This window comes from Plutella xylostella, chromosome 14 (genome assembly GCF_932276165.1).
Source record: "Plutella xylostella chromosome 14, ilPluXylo3.1, whole genome shotgun sequence".
NCBI lineage: Eukaryota > Metazoa > Arthropoda > Insecta > Lepidoptera > Plutellidae > Plutella > Plutella xylostella.
Genome location: NC_063994.1, coordinates 4,042,827 through 4,057,051, shown reverse-complemented (window position 1 = coordinate 4,057,051; position 14,225 = coordinate 4,042,827). Strand labels below are relative to the sequence as shown.

The 14,225-nt window shown below is 37.2% G+C and overlaps 1 protein-coding gene, 1 long non-coding RNA gene and 2 pseudogenes across 2 annotated transcripts; 2 read left to right on the top strand and 2 right to left on the bottom strand.

The window, feature by feature from the left end:
- The first annotated feature begins 879 nt into the window (after positions 1 to 879).
- On the top strand, positions 880 to 5,189 carry LOC125489429 (annotated as a pseudogene).
- On the bottom strand, positions 2,866 to 6,736 carry LOC125489430 (annotated as a pseudogene).
- A 2,712-nt stretch (positions 6,737 to 9,448) lies between these two features.
- Positions 9,449 to 11,520, top strand: LOC125489427. Its single transcript, XM_048625296.1, has 5 exons — positions 9,449 to 9,553; positions 9,653 to 9,785; positions 9,896 to 10,078; positions 10,397 to 10,523; positions 10,843 to 11,520. The coding sequence occupies exons 1-5, from the start codon at positions 9,489 to 9,491 to the stop codon at positions 11,184 to 11,186; spliced, it is 852 nt and encodes a 283-aa protein (XP_048481253.1). The 5' UTR covers positions 9,449 to 9,488; the 3' UTR covers positions 11,187 to 11,520.
- Positions 11,521 to 11,656: 136 nt separating this feature from the next.
- On the bottom strand, positions 11,657 to 13,308 carry LOC105389931. The gene is made up of 5 exons (XR_005254810.2): positions 13,261 to 13,308; positions 12,895 to 13,089; positions 12,659 to 12,794; positions 12,248 to 12,389; positions 11,657 to 12,170 (listed from the first exon to the last, which is right to left on the bottom strand). It is a non-coding gene; the product is annotated as a putative nuclease HARBI1 (long non-coding RNA).
- Positions 13,309 to 14,225: the final 917 nt, after the last annotated feature.

Genomic DNA, 14,225 nt, shown 5'->3' with positions numbered 1-14,225 from the left:
TTAAATCGTAAATGCGTTTTTTGATGTTTAATTTAACTATAGTCAAACTTAACTATTGGTCAATTTGTTGCCAGTGCAATGAACAATGAAATCCCAAAAAATATTGTTTTTTTGTGTGGAAAAATTATTTTGTATGACGACACTAGACACACTGAATGAATGAATTTTTTTTTTCCATCTTCATTCTCTATTTGGGCTTTGAAGTGTCAAATTCATAGAGAAAAAATAAACAATTGTGAAAAGAGTGCCATCTCGAGGAGTTTTTTGTCATACTCTATACGTCATACTGAGCCTACAACGCCATCTCTTTATATTGCTCAACTATATTTTTTTTTCAACTAAGTATGGTCTGACAAAGTTAAATTATAAATACTGTGTCTCCAATAAACCTAAAAACGTTGATTCGTTAGACGTGTTTTTGTTTGTGACCTTAATCCCGGGATCCCGGGATTGTCTTCATCCAGTCCCGAAATCCCGGGATCCCAAATAAAGGCCGGGATTGTATTCCCTAGTTATGAGTCGTCAGAAAGAGATTAATAAAAAATATTATTATAAACATACACTATTTTATTTCCTACTCCATACTTTAATTCAAAAGTGTAGACACGGCTTTACAATTTTAGGTAATCACGTGGCCAAATGGGCGTGGCTAACTCATTTGTCGTCTTTGTCTTTTGTATGGAAATGTGGGACAAAGAGGGCGCTTTGCTACGTCGTTTCCCCGAATGAGGTATAGCTAGTTGAAATAAGGTTGAAACTTGTGCAGCATTTCGATGGGGCGCATTCCGGTCGGTGCGCGGGGGCAAGGGAGGGAGAAAACGCACTGGCGCGCGCGATTTTTTCTCTCACACTGACTGAGCGTGGCAAGTAATTAGTAAATTACTTCACGTAAAATACGGGAAAATGGATGAAGAGAAATTGATTAATCTGGTTCGTTCGCATGAGTGTATATACGATGTCTCCTCTCGTTTCTACATGGATCAACATATGAAAAGGAACGCATGGCAGAAAATTGCAGAAGAAATGAATAAAACCCGTAAGTTATTTTTTTACTTATTTATTGTCAGAAATAGAAACTAACATCTATTAACAATTTCATTTTGCCAGTACACGTTACCAACATTAGAAAAATATTCCGTGAAACAATCTCTTACAACCATCCCTTCCAGATTATTGAAAACTGTATCATTGGTTCTATCGATTGCATTATTAGTATTAGAGCCAAGTGCCTCCATAGAATGATCATCAATGATAAAGGTGCGGGTGCGGAAGTTTAGGTACCTAGGCCATCTCCTGACTGAGGACCTCACCGACGACCAGGACATCGAGCGCGAGCGGCGGGCGCTCTCGGTGAGGTGTAACATGCTCGCTAGACGGTTCCACAGGTGCAATAAAGATGTAAAAATCACACTCTTTAGGGCTTACTGCCAAAACATGTACACCTGTCACCTGTGGACCAAATTTACACGCAAATCAATGAGTGCCATGAGGGTGCAGTATAATGACGCATACCGCATCCTCATGCGCCAGCCGCGGTATTGCAGTGCGTCGAGCATGTTCGCCGAGGCGAGGGTGCCCGACTTCTTCGCCATCATGAGGTCCCGGATCGCCTCGTTCTGGCACAGACTGCGCAGCGCTGGGAATGCAATCTTAATGAACGTTGCTAATGACTACAGGTGCCCAATCTTAAAACATTGGCTCTCTGTACAGCTGACCGCAAATCGCAAATGACCCTACCTACTTCTTAAGTTTTATTTAGGTAGAAAGCTTTTTATTTTTATATTTTATAGTGTATTTTTAATTTTATAATTTGACCATTTTATTGTATTTTATTTTATTTGTGAATTTAATGTATTTTTAATTTTAACTATGGGTATACACCTGCAATAAAGAAATTATTATTATTATTATTTATGTAGTGTGTCGTGTGTCTCCCTCTGTTGAGTTTGAGGGGTATGTTTTATATCCAGATCACGCGGGCCTTAGCCAAACGTAATCGGATCGGTGATGCAGGATGATGAGGTTAGGAATTTCCTTGTGATGCGGCAGGTGTTCAGGATTGTGGCTTTTTGTAGAAGGTGGATTGTGTGGAGTGGAATGTTTTTTTTTTTTTTTTTTTTTTTTAAGATACAAAAATACTTTCAAGTACTTATTTATTTATTTATTTATTAGTATTAGGGAAACAGACAGTATCATAATACAATAAATTAAAGTTCTTAATTAATACATAGACCAGTAAAGTTTCCACTATTAGATAGAACTTAAACTAAGGCAATAAGTTAATTATTAAAAAAAAAAAAAAATATTAACAAAGTTGTAAATACAAGTACTTTTTACCAAAACAGAAACTAAATTACATCTAAAATTAATTTCTTAAATTTAGTATAATTTGTTTTTTGTAAATATTAAAACTGAAATGAAGTGGATCTAAATGGTTAAACTTATTATTATAATTCTTACAAGCTCTATATAAAAATGAATTTGCAGCGTAATTAGTTTTGACTGCGGGCAAACTAAAGAAGAGTTTACTTCTAGAATTAACGCGAGGGCAACGGTAACATATATTATTTAAAAGATATGATGAATCAATTTCATTATTAAGTAATTTATAAAGAAACAACTGATCTCTCATATTGCGTCTATCGGACGGCTATCAATTTTATTTGTATTAATATTATTAAACCTAAAATTAATATGTTTAATATTTCTAGGCTATTTTTAAGGGTTTTGGGTATGATTCCTGTTGAAGACAAGACTATGGGGACTATATGGACTGTACGTACTTTCCATTGAGTTTTGACTTCTATTGCAAGTTCCTTATATTTACTGAGTTTCTCGGATATTATTATTATTATTATTATAAAGTTATGCAAACACGTGCTTGCTAGTATAATGTTGTTAACGTACTTTGGTTGAACTTTTATACCTTTTTGAAATAGTTCAAATCTTTCTTGTAACATTCCAAAAGCATTTTCTACAATACGCCGTGCTCGACTTAAGCAATAATTGAATATCCTTTTTTTCATCATTTAAAAGATGTGAGGGGTATGGTCTCATAATATTTTTTGTTAGTGGAAAGGCTTCATCAGCAACAAATACGTGGGGTAATTTTTGAGTTGAATGTGGTAAATTGTTAGCATAATTAAGTATGAGTGTAGGTACAATCATGTGTTCTTTATTATTGTATTAAGTTTTGTATCAGTGAAAACTGATAATTGGCTTTTAGCTATACGTTTTAATTGCTATCCAATTATTAATAGCTGTAAGTTTTCCGTAAATGTAAAATAAAATAAAATAAAATAAAAATAAAATAAAGCTTTTTCCGGTGGTATGCTTAAAAAACCATTAGGTACGTAGTTTCGAACCAAATTTGGAGCTTTGAAGTATACCGCCATCGCTATTTCGACCATATGCTCCGACATCTACAATCACAAATTTGTATTTTGCATCCACGACAGCTAATAAAACGATGCTAAAGAACTTCTTGTAGTTGATATACATACTTCCACTGTTATTAGGAGCTCTAATCTTGAAATGCTTACCATCTATGGCCCCAATGCAGTTAGGAAAATTCCAAATTTATCAAAGTCGGTTGCAATTGACTGCCATTGTTGGCTCGTGGGTTTCGGCAATGCAGTAGATCTTAATACAGTAAATATTGCTTGACAGGTTTCGTGGACTATTTTACGCACAGTAGTGAATCCCATACGATAGCTAAAAGCTAAAGACTTAAAAGAAGCTCCTGTTATTAGATACCTGTAACAAAATAACCATTTTTTACAAAAATAGAACCGACTTCAATTACGAAAAGTTCGTACTTAATAAGGATTTTACGCGGACAAAGTCGCGAGCTATTAATGTTTTATATACTAAAACCTTCTCCAGAATATACCAAATACTTCTGCGAAAACCGCATCAAAATCGGTTCAGCCAAACGCGAGATAATCGCGGACAAACATACATACATACATACATACAAACATACAGGTCAAACTGAGAACCTCCTTTTTTTTTGAAGTCGGTTAACAAAAAAAAAAACATTAGTAGACGACTTAAAAGCGTGTGTTATTTAAAATACTTCATTCTTGTTACAGATGAAGAATGTCAGAAGGCATGGAGCTGCCTTCGTAACAATTATAGAAAAGCCTTAAAAACAGGGTGTCCAAAAGCGGTGACGCTGCCAAAAAGAGGCGACCAATTAAATTTGAAAAGGAACTTGAATTTCTGCAAAAGTTTTTTCAAGATAGACCTCAGCTCTCAAATTTAGACTCTTCTTCCGACGATACACAGCTTTCCGAAGATACGCAGAATATCGAAAATACACAACCTTCCAAAACAGCATCAACTGTTAATTTTCCTGAAGCACAATCGCCTGTATCTCAAATGTCGTGTTCATCCCATGCATCAGATTCTAGACCAGCTAGACATGTTCGTCAGCGATCATACATGTCATCGCAAACACAGTATACAGAAACAACAGCAGAAATATTTAAAAAATACATTGAAAACCAAAAGAAGGAACAACATCCTATGGAGATATTTTTTCAAGCAATGGCGGCAACAGCGAAGACTTTGTCACCAAAATTACAAGCTGAAATAAAATGCGATGTTTTACGTATTGTTACTGATGCAGAAATAAAGCATTTGGAAAATGTGGAGTTAAGTTCAGTTGTGCAGCGAAGTCGTCCTTCGACATCAAGTTCAGGATTCGATATTTCAAATGAATTTCATTCATCTCAGCAATACGCACCAACTTCTGTTGCCAGAACCCATAATACAACTATCGAAAGAAGAAATCCTTTACATAATTTTTCTTCATTTAATAAGCCCGAACAACAATATAACACGGAACCAAACTATGGTACTACTCATAAAGAATACATACCTACTCCTATATCCAGACATCAAAATAATAGTGATATATATGACAATAACTCCAATATTCAATTGCCGGATTATGAAAACTAAATTTTTTATAATACTTTCGCTTTTTATCATACTGTACTGTAGGTACATTTGTGATCATAGATAGCTGATTATAAAAATAAACAATTACTAAATAAATCAAGACTTTTATTTTAATATTAGTAAACGCTCCGTGGTGTCACACACTGCTCAAAAATTTGTTAGGTTATTCTGCTAAACTGTTTCAACCGAAGTGGTTAAGTTTATCTTGCCTAATTCTATGCCCCATCGCATGCAATATGTAATATGCACTAACCTTAGACATACAGACAATCTCTCTGTGACAGGTATAGGCGATCGAAAATTAGTTTTGATTTTCTTTATAATTATGCGATTTTAGTCACTTAACTTTTCAAATTTTTCATAGTCCATTCTGTAATAATCATAGAATTTTCGGATGTCGTATCTCAAATCATTAAATAAGTTGCTGAATTCACCATTTGTAGATCTTGTTCTCCATAAATTATGCACCCAGAGTAGTCTGTTCGTTAAATTAGCAGTTCTTATTCGTCTGTCTTCATCTTCAGCTAGAAGTGCTATTAATACTAAATCCCAGTCAACCATAACGACACAACAAAATGTTCTTTTGCGACACAACCAACTTCGAATACGCGCGGAGCAAAACTAACCAGAGTGGCTGGGCTTTCAGCAGGATGCGGAACACCGCGGGATGCCATTGCACGCCGCGGGATGCCACTGCACGCCGCAGGATGCCATTGCATGCCGCGGGATGCTCTGCCGTGTCATGCCACGCCGTGCCGGCAGTGGGCGCCGGCCCTAACAGCACATTGAACATTGATGGTCATGAACGAAAGTTGATTTATGCATTGTGCTTTGAATTTAAAGACATATTCTACTGTGAAGGAATTCTCTGAAGGATTTATTCCCTATGGATTTTATATTACAAGGAATCCATTGTATGATCTATTTAGATGACATTATTATTTCGCTGAAACATTTCAGGAACATCTCCTGAAACTAAGAATAGTTTTCGAACGATTACGATCGGCCAATTTAAAAACACAATTGGAAAAATCAGAATTCCTAAAGAATGAAGTCTTAAGGTGGGTACTGACCAACGTTACGAGGTGTAATGTAACATGTTACACAGTGAGCATTCGTCCAGTCAGTACGTCGTGTTACGGGGAAACCAGCGAGCAACGAGCCGCTCGTTGCTCGCTTTGAGTGCTCCACCCGGCTGTCGGTTTTTTGGCGAATCCTTTGAGCGTTACGCGGTTCGGTCAGTACGCACTTGCAAGTCGTCCCGAGTGCACGCGCGTTGCGAGTAATCACACGTCTGTCGGATTTATTTATGGAGTGGGACAGAAAAAAAACTCTGTATTTTATAGAAAAATACAGAGAAGAGGAAGTCTTGTGGAACCCATCTCATCCAGAGCATTATAACAAACTCAAGAAAGAAGACACTTGGAATAGATTGGCTTCGTTACTCGACAGCGAAAGAGAAACATGTAAAAAGAAAATGACAAGTTTACTGGCATCATTAAGGAGGGAAAAACAAAAAACTAAACAATCAACTAGTACAGTACGTCTAGTACGGGCTTGCAATATATGTCAACGTTGATAGAAATCGTAAGCACGCCAAACTATTAGTTTTCAACTGAATTGGTAGTATGAGTTACATTTTTTGATTATAGTTCATGCGATATATAGTGAAACTATAAAGTCCTGAAATTAATGTTTGAGGAACTAAAATTTTCAGGAGCCTGGCACCATAAGAAAAGAAACATAAAAGTCATAACAATTGTTTATGTCAATAGGTGGTTGGTTGTTTTTTTGAATTTTCTTATTAATTATAAGGATAATCCAGATAAAAGCAACAATTTACGCTTGGTTGCAATTAGGAAGATGAAGAAAAATATTCGTCAAGCTAGTGAAGTTATTTATCGAGTTTTAATACAATGTTTAGCGGAACATCAAGCTGAACACATTTTGTCGAATTTGGAGGATGTTTACGCTCGTACAGCGTCTATGACGGGTATGTAGCATTGTACAAATTGTAATAACTCATTTTTTATTAGTACCAACGCTTCATTTATCGATAAACCTAGGTTTAGAGACCAAGTCGAACATTGTTTACATACTACTGATTGTAGGTTTCATCTGGTTTCAGTTGAGTCAAACCTTAACATTTTGATACTTGAAGATATATGTTTGGTTACTTACTAAATTCACATTGTGTGAATTTGGGGGGCATTGTGTAACTCAAAAAGATTTTTTTATTTATTTTATAGTTATATCGGACCAGCGTGCCAAAGAGGGCAAAATATGGAATATTTCTAACTCCTGGAAGAAACAGAACTGGCCGTCCAAAAAGAGAAATTGATGTCTTTACCATGTGTGCCCTTCGTCAACAAATCCAGTTTTTTTATACAGTTGTAATAACGTTATCTAAATAAATATTTATTGGTTTCACTATTAGCCTTCATATTAACACCTTCTAGCTTGTATAAGAGCTTTTTTGTGGATGGTAAGTTGTTTTTAAATACATAAATAGGTAGGAAGTTAACAGGGAAAATTTCAAGTATCAAAGTCAGTTATGTTTCGCTATATAGGGTTGCTACATGAAAGATAGCAGTGCCCTCATTTAATTTCAGGACTTTATACACTGCCGGGCAATGAAAAAGTTCCACTCACAAAATTCCGACAACAAACGACCCCAATTTTTTCAAAGATTCAATTTTAAATTGGAACAAAATATTACCGATTTTAGTTGGTAATATCCTAATGCTCTGATAAATGTACTTCAATGTTGCAGAAGACGGCATTTAGCTAGCCTTTTCCGTTTAGAAGTAATTTAGTGCTTTTCTGAGTGGAACCTTTTCATTGCCCGGCAGTGTAGTTTCACTGTAGTTTATGCTAAAACTCGATTGTGCGAACTTCACTCTACACACTCTACCTCTTTCTAGCACTTGTAAAAAGAAAAAGCAAACACACATGTCATTTTGGCGTTTTGAATTTCGTATATTATATGTCAATGACTGTAACCAAAATATATATGTCAAGAAATTTGGTTTACAAGCATTCACATATATATTACTAGTTTAAGCCCCTGTTTCACAATGTCTGGTTAGTCGCTACCTGTCGGATAAAATACATGCTGTCACTGTCTAAAAAATAATACGAGGGCTACACCGAAAAGATCGGGAATAGAATACTTAGGAATAAATTAGAGTGAAACCTTTTTGGTGTATCAAATGTAGTGTTTTTTCAAACATAATTCCATTTTCGAATTTTAAAAAAAGTAAAAAAAAATAGAGTATTGACCATTTGAATTTGACAAGTCGGTGTAAAAAATGGAGCTTACGCGGGAACATTTCCGTGCAATAATTTTTCACAACTTTCGTCGAGGTTTATCTCAAGAACAATGTCTCGCCGAGCTTGTTTCTATTTATAAACTTGAAGCACCAAGTAAAACGACTATATATCGTTGGTATTCTGAGTTTCGCCGTGGACGTTCCTCTCTTACCACAGTCCCTTCTACTGGTCGGCCAAAAACAGCGGTAACACAAGATAACATCGATGCTGTACGCCAGTTAATAAAAGAAGATAGACATGTGACATACGAGCAGATTCGGGCTTCTCTCAGCATTGGTATGACAGCCATTCAAACCATTTTACATGAAGAACTGGGTGTCAAGAAGTTAGTTTCGCGCTGGGTGCCCCACCGTTTGACCGAGGAACAAAAGTCGGCTCGTGTTAATTGGTGTCGATCTGCTCTGCAACGGTTCAATGGAGGCAGTTCAAATGCTGTCTACAATATCGTCTCTGGTGATGAATCGTGGATTTATTCATATGAGCCCGAAAGAAAACATCAATCGGCAGTTTGGGTCTTCGAAGGTGAGGTCAAGCCAACAAAAGTTATTCGCTCACGCAGCGTGTCGAAAAAAATGGTCGCTTCGTTTGTATCGAAAACTGGCCATGTGGCTACGATTCCATTACAAGAACAAAGGACGGTTACTGCTGATTGGTACACAACAGTTTGTTTGCCGGAAGTCGTAAGAGAACTTCGTAAAACTAACCTGAATCGTCGTATAATCCTTCACCACGATAATGCAAGCTCTCATACCGCTCGCAAAACAAGAACGTTTTTAAATATGGAAAAAGTGGAGTTGATGGACCATCCTCCGTATAGCCCTGATCTGAGCCCCAATGATTATTTTACATTCCCAAGAATTAAAGATATGCTACGTGGTCAACGGTTTAGCGGCCCAGAAGAGGCGGTCGAAGCTTACAAATCAGCTGTTTTGACAGTATCCACTTCAGACTGGAATTACTGTTTCTATGATTGGTTTAATCGAATGAAAAAGTGCATTGAATATCACGGAGACTACTTTGAAAAACAATAAAAGTAAATAATATTATGATATCTTTGTACTTTTTTCTATTCCCGATCATTTCGGTATCGCCCTCGTAACAGACAGTGACAGCATGTATTTTATCCGTCAGGTAGCCACTAACCAGACATTGTGAAACAGACCCTAAAAGCTTTTTTTATAAAAACTATGAATTTTAAAATGTCTCGCACAAGTGCAACGCAATTCGAAGTAATTGTCGATTTTATGGAAAGGTAAGTACCTACCTACTTACTATATTTACGATAACTTTAGGTAAAATTGTAGGAATAAATTATATTTTACTAGACCTAATCTATTCGTGCTTTTTACAGGAATGGGGACCTAAACAAGCCTGCCGATGGACCCCACGGCAGGTTAAATGCCATAAATAAGTGGGCTGACCTCACTCGTGTCCTCAACTTGGACACAACTGGCACGTCCAAGACTGTAGACAAGTGGAAAAAGGTATTTATACAATCGATAGTATATAATTCAAAAACGTTGAATGTTACATAGGTGTAATATTGATTAGGATGCACGTTTATTTAAAATTATTGTTTGCTTTGCATGTTAAGGTGTGGAGTGACTTAAAAAACAATACAAAGAGGAAGGCTGCAAAAATTCACCGCGCTGCCGGTGGTACAGGTGGCGGTCCCGCGTGCAGGCTGGTGCTGACGGACCTGGAGCAGCGGGTGCTGGCTCTCACTGGTTCCCAGGCTGCTACAGGTCTTCTCAATATTGAAGAAGTTGGAGTAGAGGTTTGTTCCTGCTTTGTTCTTTATGAATTGAGTAAAGTATTGTCGACAGAATAAAGGCTGAGTATATAATAATACTAATAATGTGAATCTGGGAATGTGAATGGGTTTCTTTGTACCAGAGATGTGCTAATCTTACCCACTCAGCTACATTACATAGAATTGCCAGAAATGGTGACATAGTTTTGTTGTCACTGCTTAGTTACGTAGTACTTACAGAGTTTTTAAAAAGTATCCTTAGAAGCACACAATAACTAGTTTTTGTAAAGATATATATATGTTATTAGAAAGAAGAATTAAGTTAATTTATTATCCTTTCAGATTGACCAACTGACGTTTAATACTGAGGCAACACCAGCGCCGCCGCCAGCACCGGCAGCAGCGGCGCCAGCGCCGCCTCCGCAGTCACCTACACCTTTCCAGTTAGATGTGAGCCAAGTTGAGGACAGTAAGTATTACTTTTATTGTACTATCTAATTTATCTACATACTAGCTGTTCGTCAGAGCTCGCGTCGTCTTAAAAAGTTTTCCAGTGGGAATTCCGGGAAAAAAAGTAGCCTATGTGTTAATCCAGGGTGTCAGCTAACCCTATACTAAATTTCATTAAAAGTGGTTCAGCCGTTTTGATGTGAAAGAGTAACAAACATTCATCCACACATACAAACTTTCACGTTTATAATATTATAAGTACCTAAGATATGTATTTCTTAACTATCTGGCTATCTATTGCAATAAATTCTAATTAACAATATCATATTTTTTCCCAGTGAGTGAAGATTGGGATGGTCTAAGAGGTATTACACCATTTGTGGAGGTGACTGTACATGGTGTAGAATCGCCTACGGCCCATTCTGCACATGTGGGGAGCCCAATACGGCCTGTCTTTGGACGAAGCCCAAGACGCCCTGTCGTCGGACGAAGCCCGATACTTGCTGCCCCAATGAGACCAAGGCGGAGTCCTAGGACAGGGCGTCGACGCGTGATTCGTCCGAGGCAGTCCCGTCCTCGCCCACAAGACGCTGCAGCGTCCCAATTCGTGGCGTGTGACGAGAGGTGGCAGAAGTTATCAAGAGAGTTTGGCACTGAGCATTTCAATTTGCGGAAAAGATAACTTGAGATGCAGGCTCAGTGGCAAACTCTCTTTGCTAAGGCCATTAATGTAATGGATAAATTTATAAATCATAAATGATTGTTTAAATACTTATCCATTGCAATAATGTCACCTTTTTTATTTATTTAGTAAGTTAATGTATATAATGTGTATTTTCTTTAATGGTGACAAATAAAGTGTATTGTGTTGTACATAAAACATTTATTTTACATTAAACATTTATTTTTCATTCCTACTGGCTGATTTAAATTGGTTCAGTGACTGGACGTAGTAAGGCACGACACAGTGGCATTGGACTGGGTTGAAACTAGCGTCCATACGGGGTCAGTACCAACACAGTTCCTTCTCTACTGTGTTGCTCACTGGGTCCAGTCACTGAACCAATATAAACTAGCCCTAATAACAGTCCACACTATCCCTCCACATTCTTTTTTAAAAGTTTTGGTTAGGTTAAGATTGAAACAAAAATAGATTTTATAAAATAGTATATTAACGAAGCCTCACACAGCTGCTCCATGAATAGCGTTGGCCAAACGATCTCGGACTAAACGTCCTAGTGTTAGTAGGGTTCGGTCTTCTTGCCGCGGTATCTCAATCCGATGAAATTCTTCAATTACTGTAAAGAATGGAAAAATATTTGTTAATGAGTTACCTGAGTTTTCTGATACTTGCTAAATATTATACAATTATTAAATAATATTAACCATTCATTTGATTTTCGGGACAAGGCACTTTAAACTCAATTGAAATGTTGTGCAAAACACTGCAAGCCGTGATAATTTTTGCACATTTGTCCGGCATATAGTGCAATAGGTACACGATCCTTGCACACACATCTCCATCGGTTTTTCAGACGCCCAAAAGTATTTTCTATGAGCACCCGAGCTCTGCTGTGGGCAGCATTGTATGATTCTGCTGCAGAACCAGGTGCAGGGTTGTTGTAAGGAGTCATAAGCCATGGCCTTTGTGGGTATCCAGAGTCACCTGTTGATAAGTTATTTCCATTTTAGTACCATGTACCGTAGTAAATTTAGCAACAAAATTTCCAAAATCATACAAACCAAGAAGCCAACTTGATTCACCATTCCGGTGCAATGTTTGCATTAGCGTGTTGATCTGGCTGTTTTCCCACACAAAAGCATCATGACTTGCGCCTCCAAACTTGGGGTTGATGCTGAGGATCCGGCATTCATGATCACACACCTAGAAATAATATGGTAAGTATTTATTTATAAACGCTTTATTGTATACTAAATACGCAGTTACAGAAAACGACTTAAAAGTAGTGTATACAAAGGCGGGCTTATTGCCAAGAAGCAATTTCTTCCAACCAACCTTTGTTTGGTGGAGAACTAAAGTTTTTAAATAAGTATATGAAACTCTTTCAATACAATATAAAGCTATAAGTTAATTTAAACATAAAAACAACTTGATAGAACTGACCCAACTATAATCTATGTAATGGAACTTACCATTTGTACATTCAGGGAATGATAGTGCTTCCTACAATAATACAGGTGCTCACTTTCTCTTTGGGGTTTGAAAATCCTAAAGTGGCAGCCATCTATGCACCCAACCACACCGGGAATTTTGTATAAATTGTAGAAACTGAAAATGAAGCACAAATTACTCAAATTAGCATTAATTGTAATAAATTAACATACCTAATGTAAGTTTTTAAAGATATACTACGTATTTTTATACAAACCCTTGTTTTATTTGTTCCCTGGCTTCTGGAGTGCTTGGGAATTTAATAAATTTTCGGACCACATCCGGATGGTTCAATGCCTCAGTAACTTCTTCAATGTAGCGGCTTGTTGCCTCTTGAGATAGATGATTGGCTACGTACGCCAATCACCCTTTGGTAGTCTCAATTGGCATAAAACAACAGCACACAAAGCACCTAAAACACATGAAAAATTTATATATATTTTGATAGTATAAGTACGTAGAATTTGAGGCCACTTGGCGTAGAAGGCTGCAGGATGAGATAAGGGGGAAAGGTTTCATGCTTGTGGCGCAGGGAGATAAAACCCTACATCTTATGTGTTTATGAATGAGGTGCACTACATACCTTAGACTCTAATGAGACCCTTTGTGAGCTCCTGAGGTTACCATACATTCTAAGAGTTTGACAAAGATACTCAAACCCAGCTTTATTTAACCGATACCGCTGAATAAAATGGGTATCGGAAATAGAGTCGATGGTCAAACTCTCCCGCCGTGTTTTTAGTTCTTGTCGCTCTTGCTCGCGACGCTCAGCTTCCTCTGCCTCTGCAGCCATTCGCCACGCAAAATATGATCGCATGGCCACAAATTTGACTCGAAATTAAATTCTTACAAGATTCTAACCAACAACAAAAACGATTCTCACCTACAAATGTTCAGTGAGAGCAACAACTGTGAAAGTTTTCGAATTCGTTGAAGTTTACTACCATAGTACATGTAACTCGTACTACCAAAAAGGTATTATTTACACGTAAACTTATTTCGTTTCTTAAAACTACGATTTGAAACAACTCATACTACCAATTTTAGTTTATGATAGTTTCCGCTAGAGGCGCTGCTTGTAAATGTAAAGGCCTCTTCACACCAAAGCCGCTGACCCGGCGGCTCAACCAGCCGGCCTCATTTTGTACAATCATGCCTCATTTTGTACTATGTTAACCCGCCGGCACTAGGCCGCCGGGCTATGCCGCCGGGTCAGCGGCTTTGGTGTGTAGAGGCCTTTACATTTACAAGCAGCGCCTCTAGCGGCCTTATGGAAGAAAACTGAAACTATAAACGTTGTGTCAACTATCAACAACCTATACTAGACGTACAGGTAACCCTAATGAAATACTTATCAGCAAACGTTCGTTTTCAAGCAGTAAAATTTGATGTAATAATTAATTAATGCAAAATGGATGGCGTTTATAACTATTTACTTTACTATCTCGCTTAGTTTTTTTATCTGTATAACATAAAAAGTCTGATATTATTTTTCCTGACTTTCGATATTTAAAAAAAAAAAGAAAAAAAAAAAAAAAAAAAAAAAGA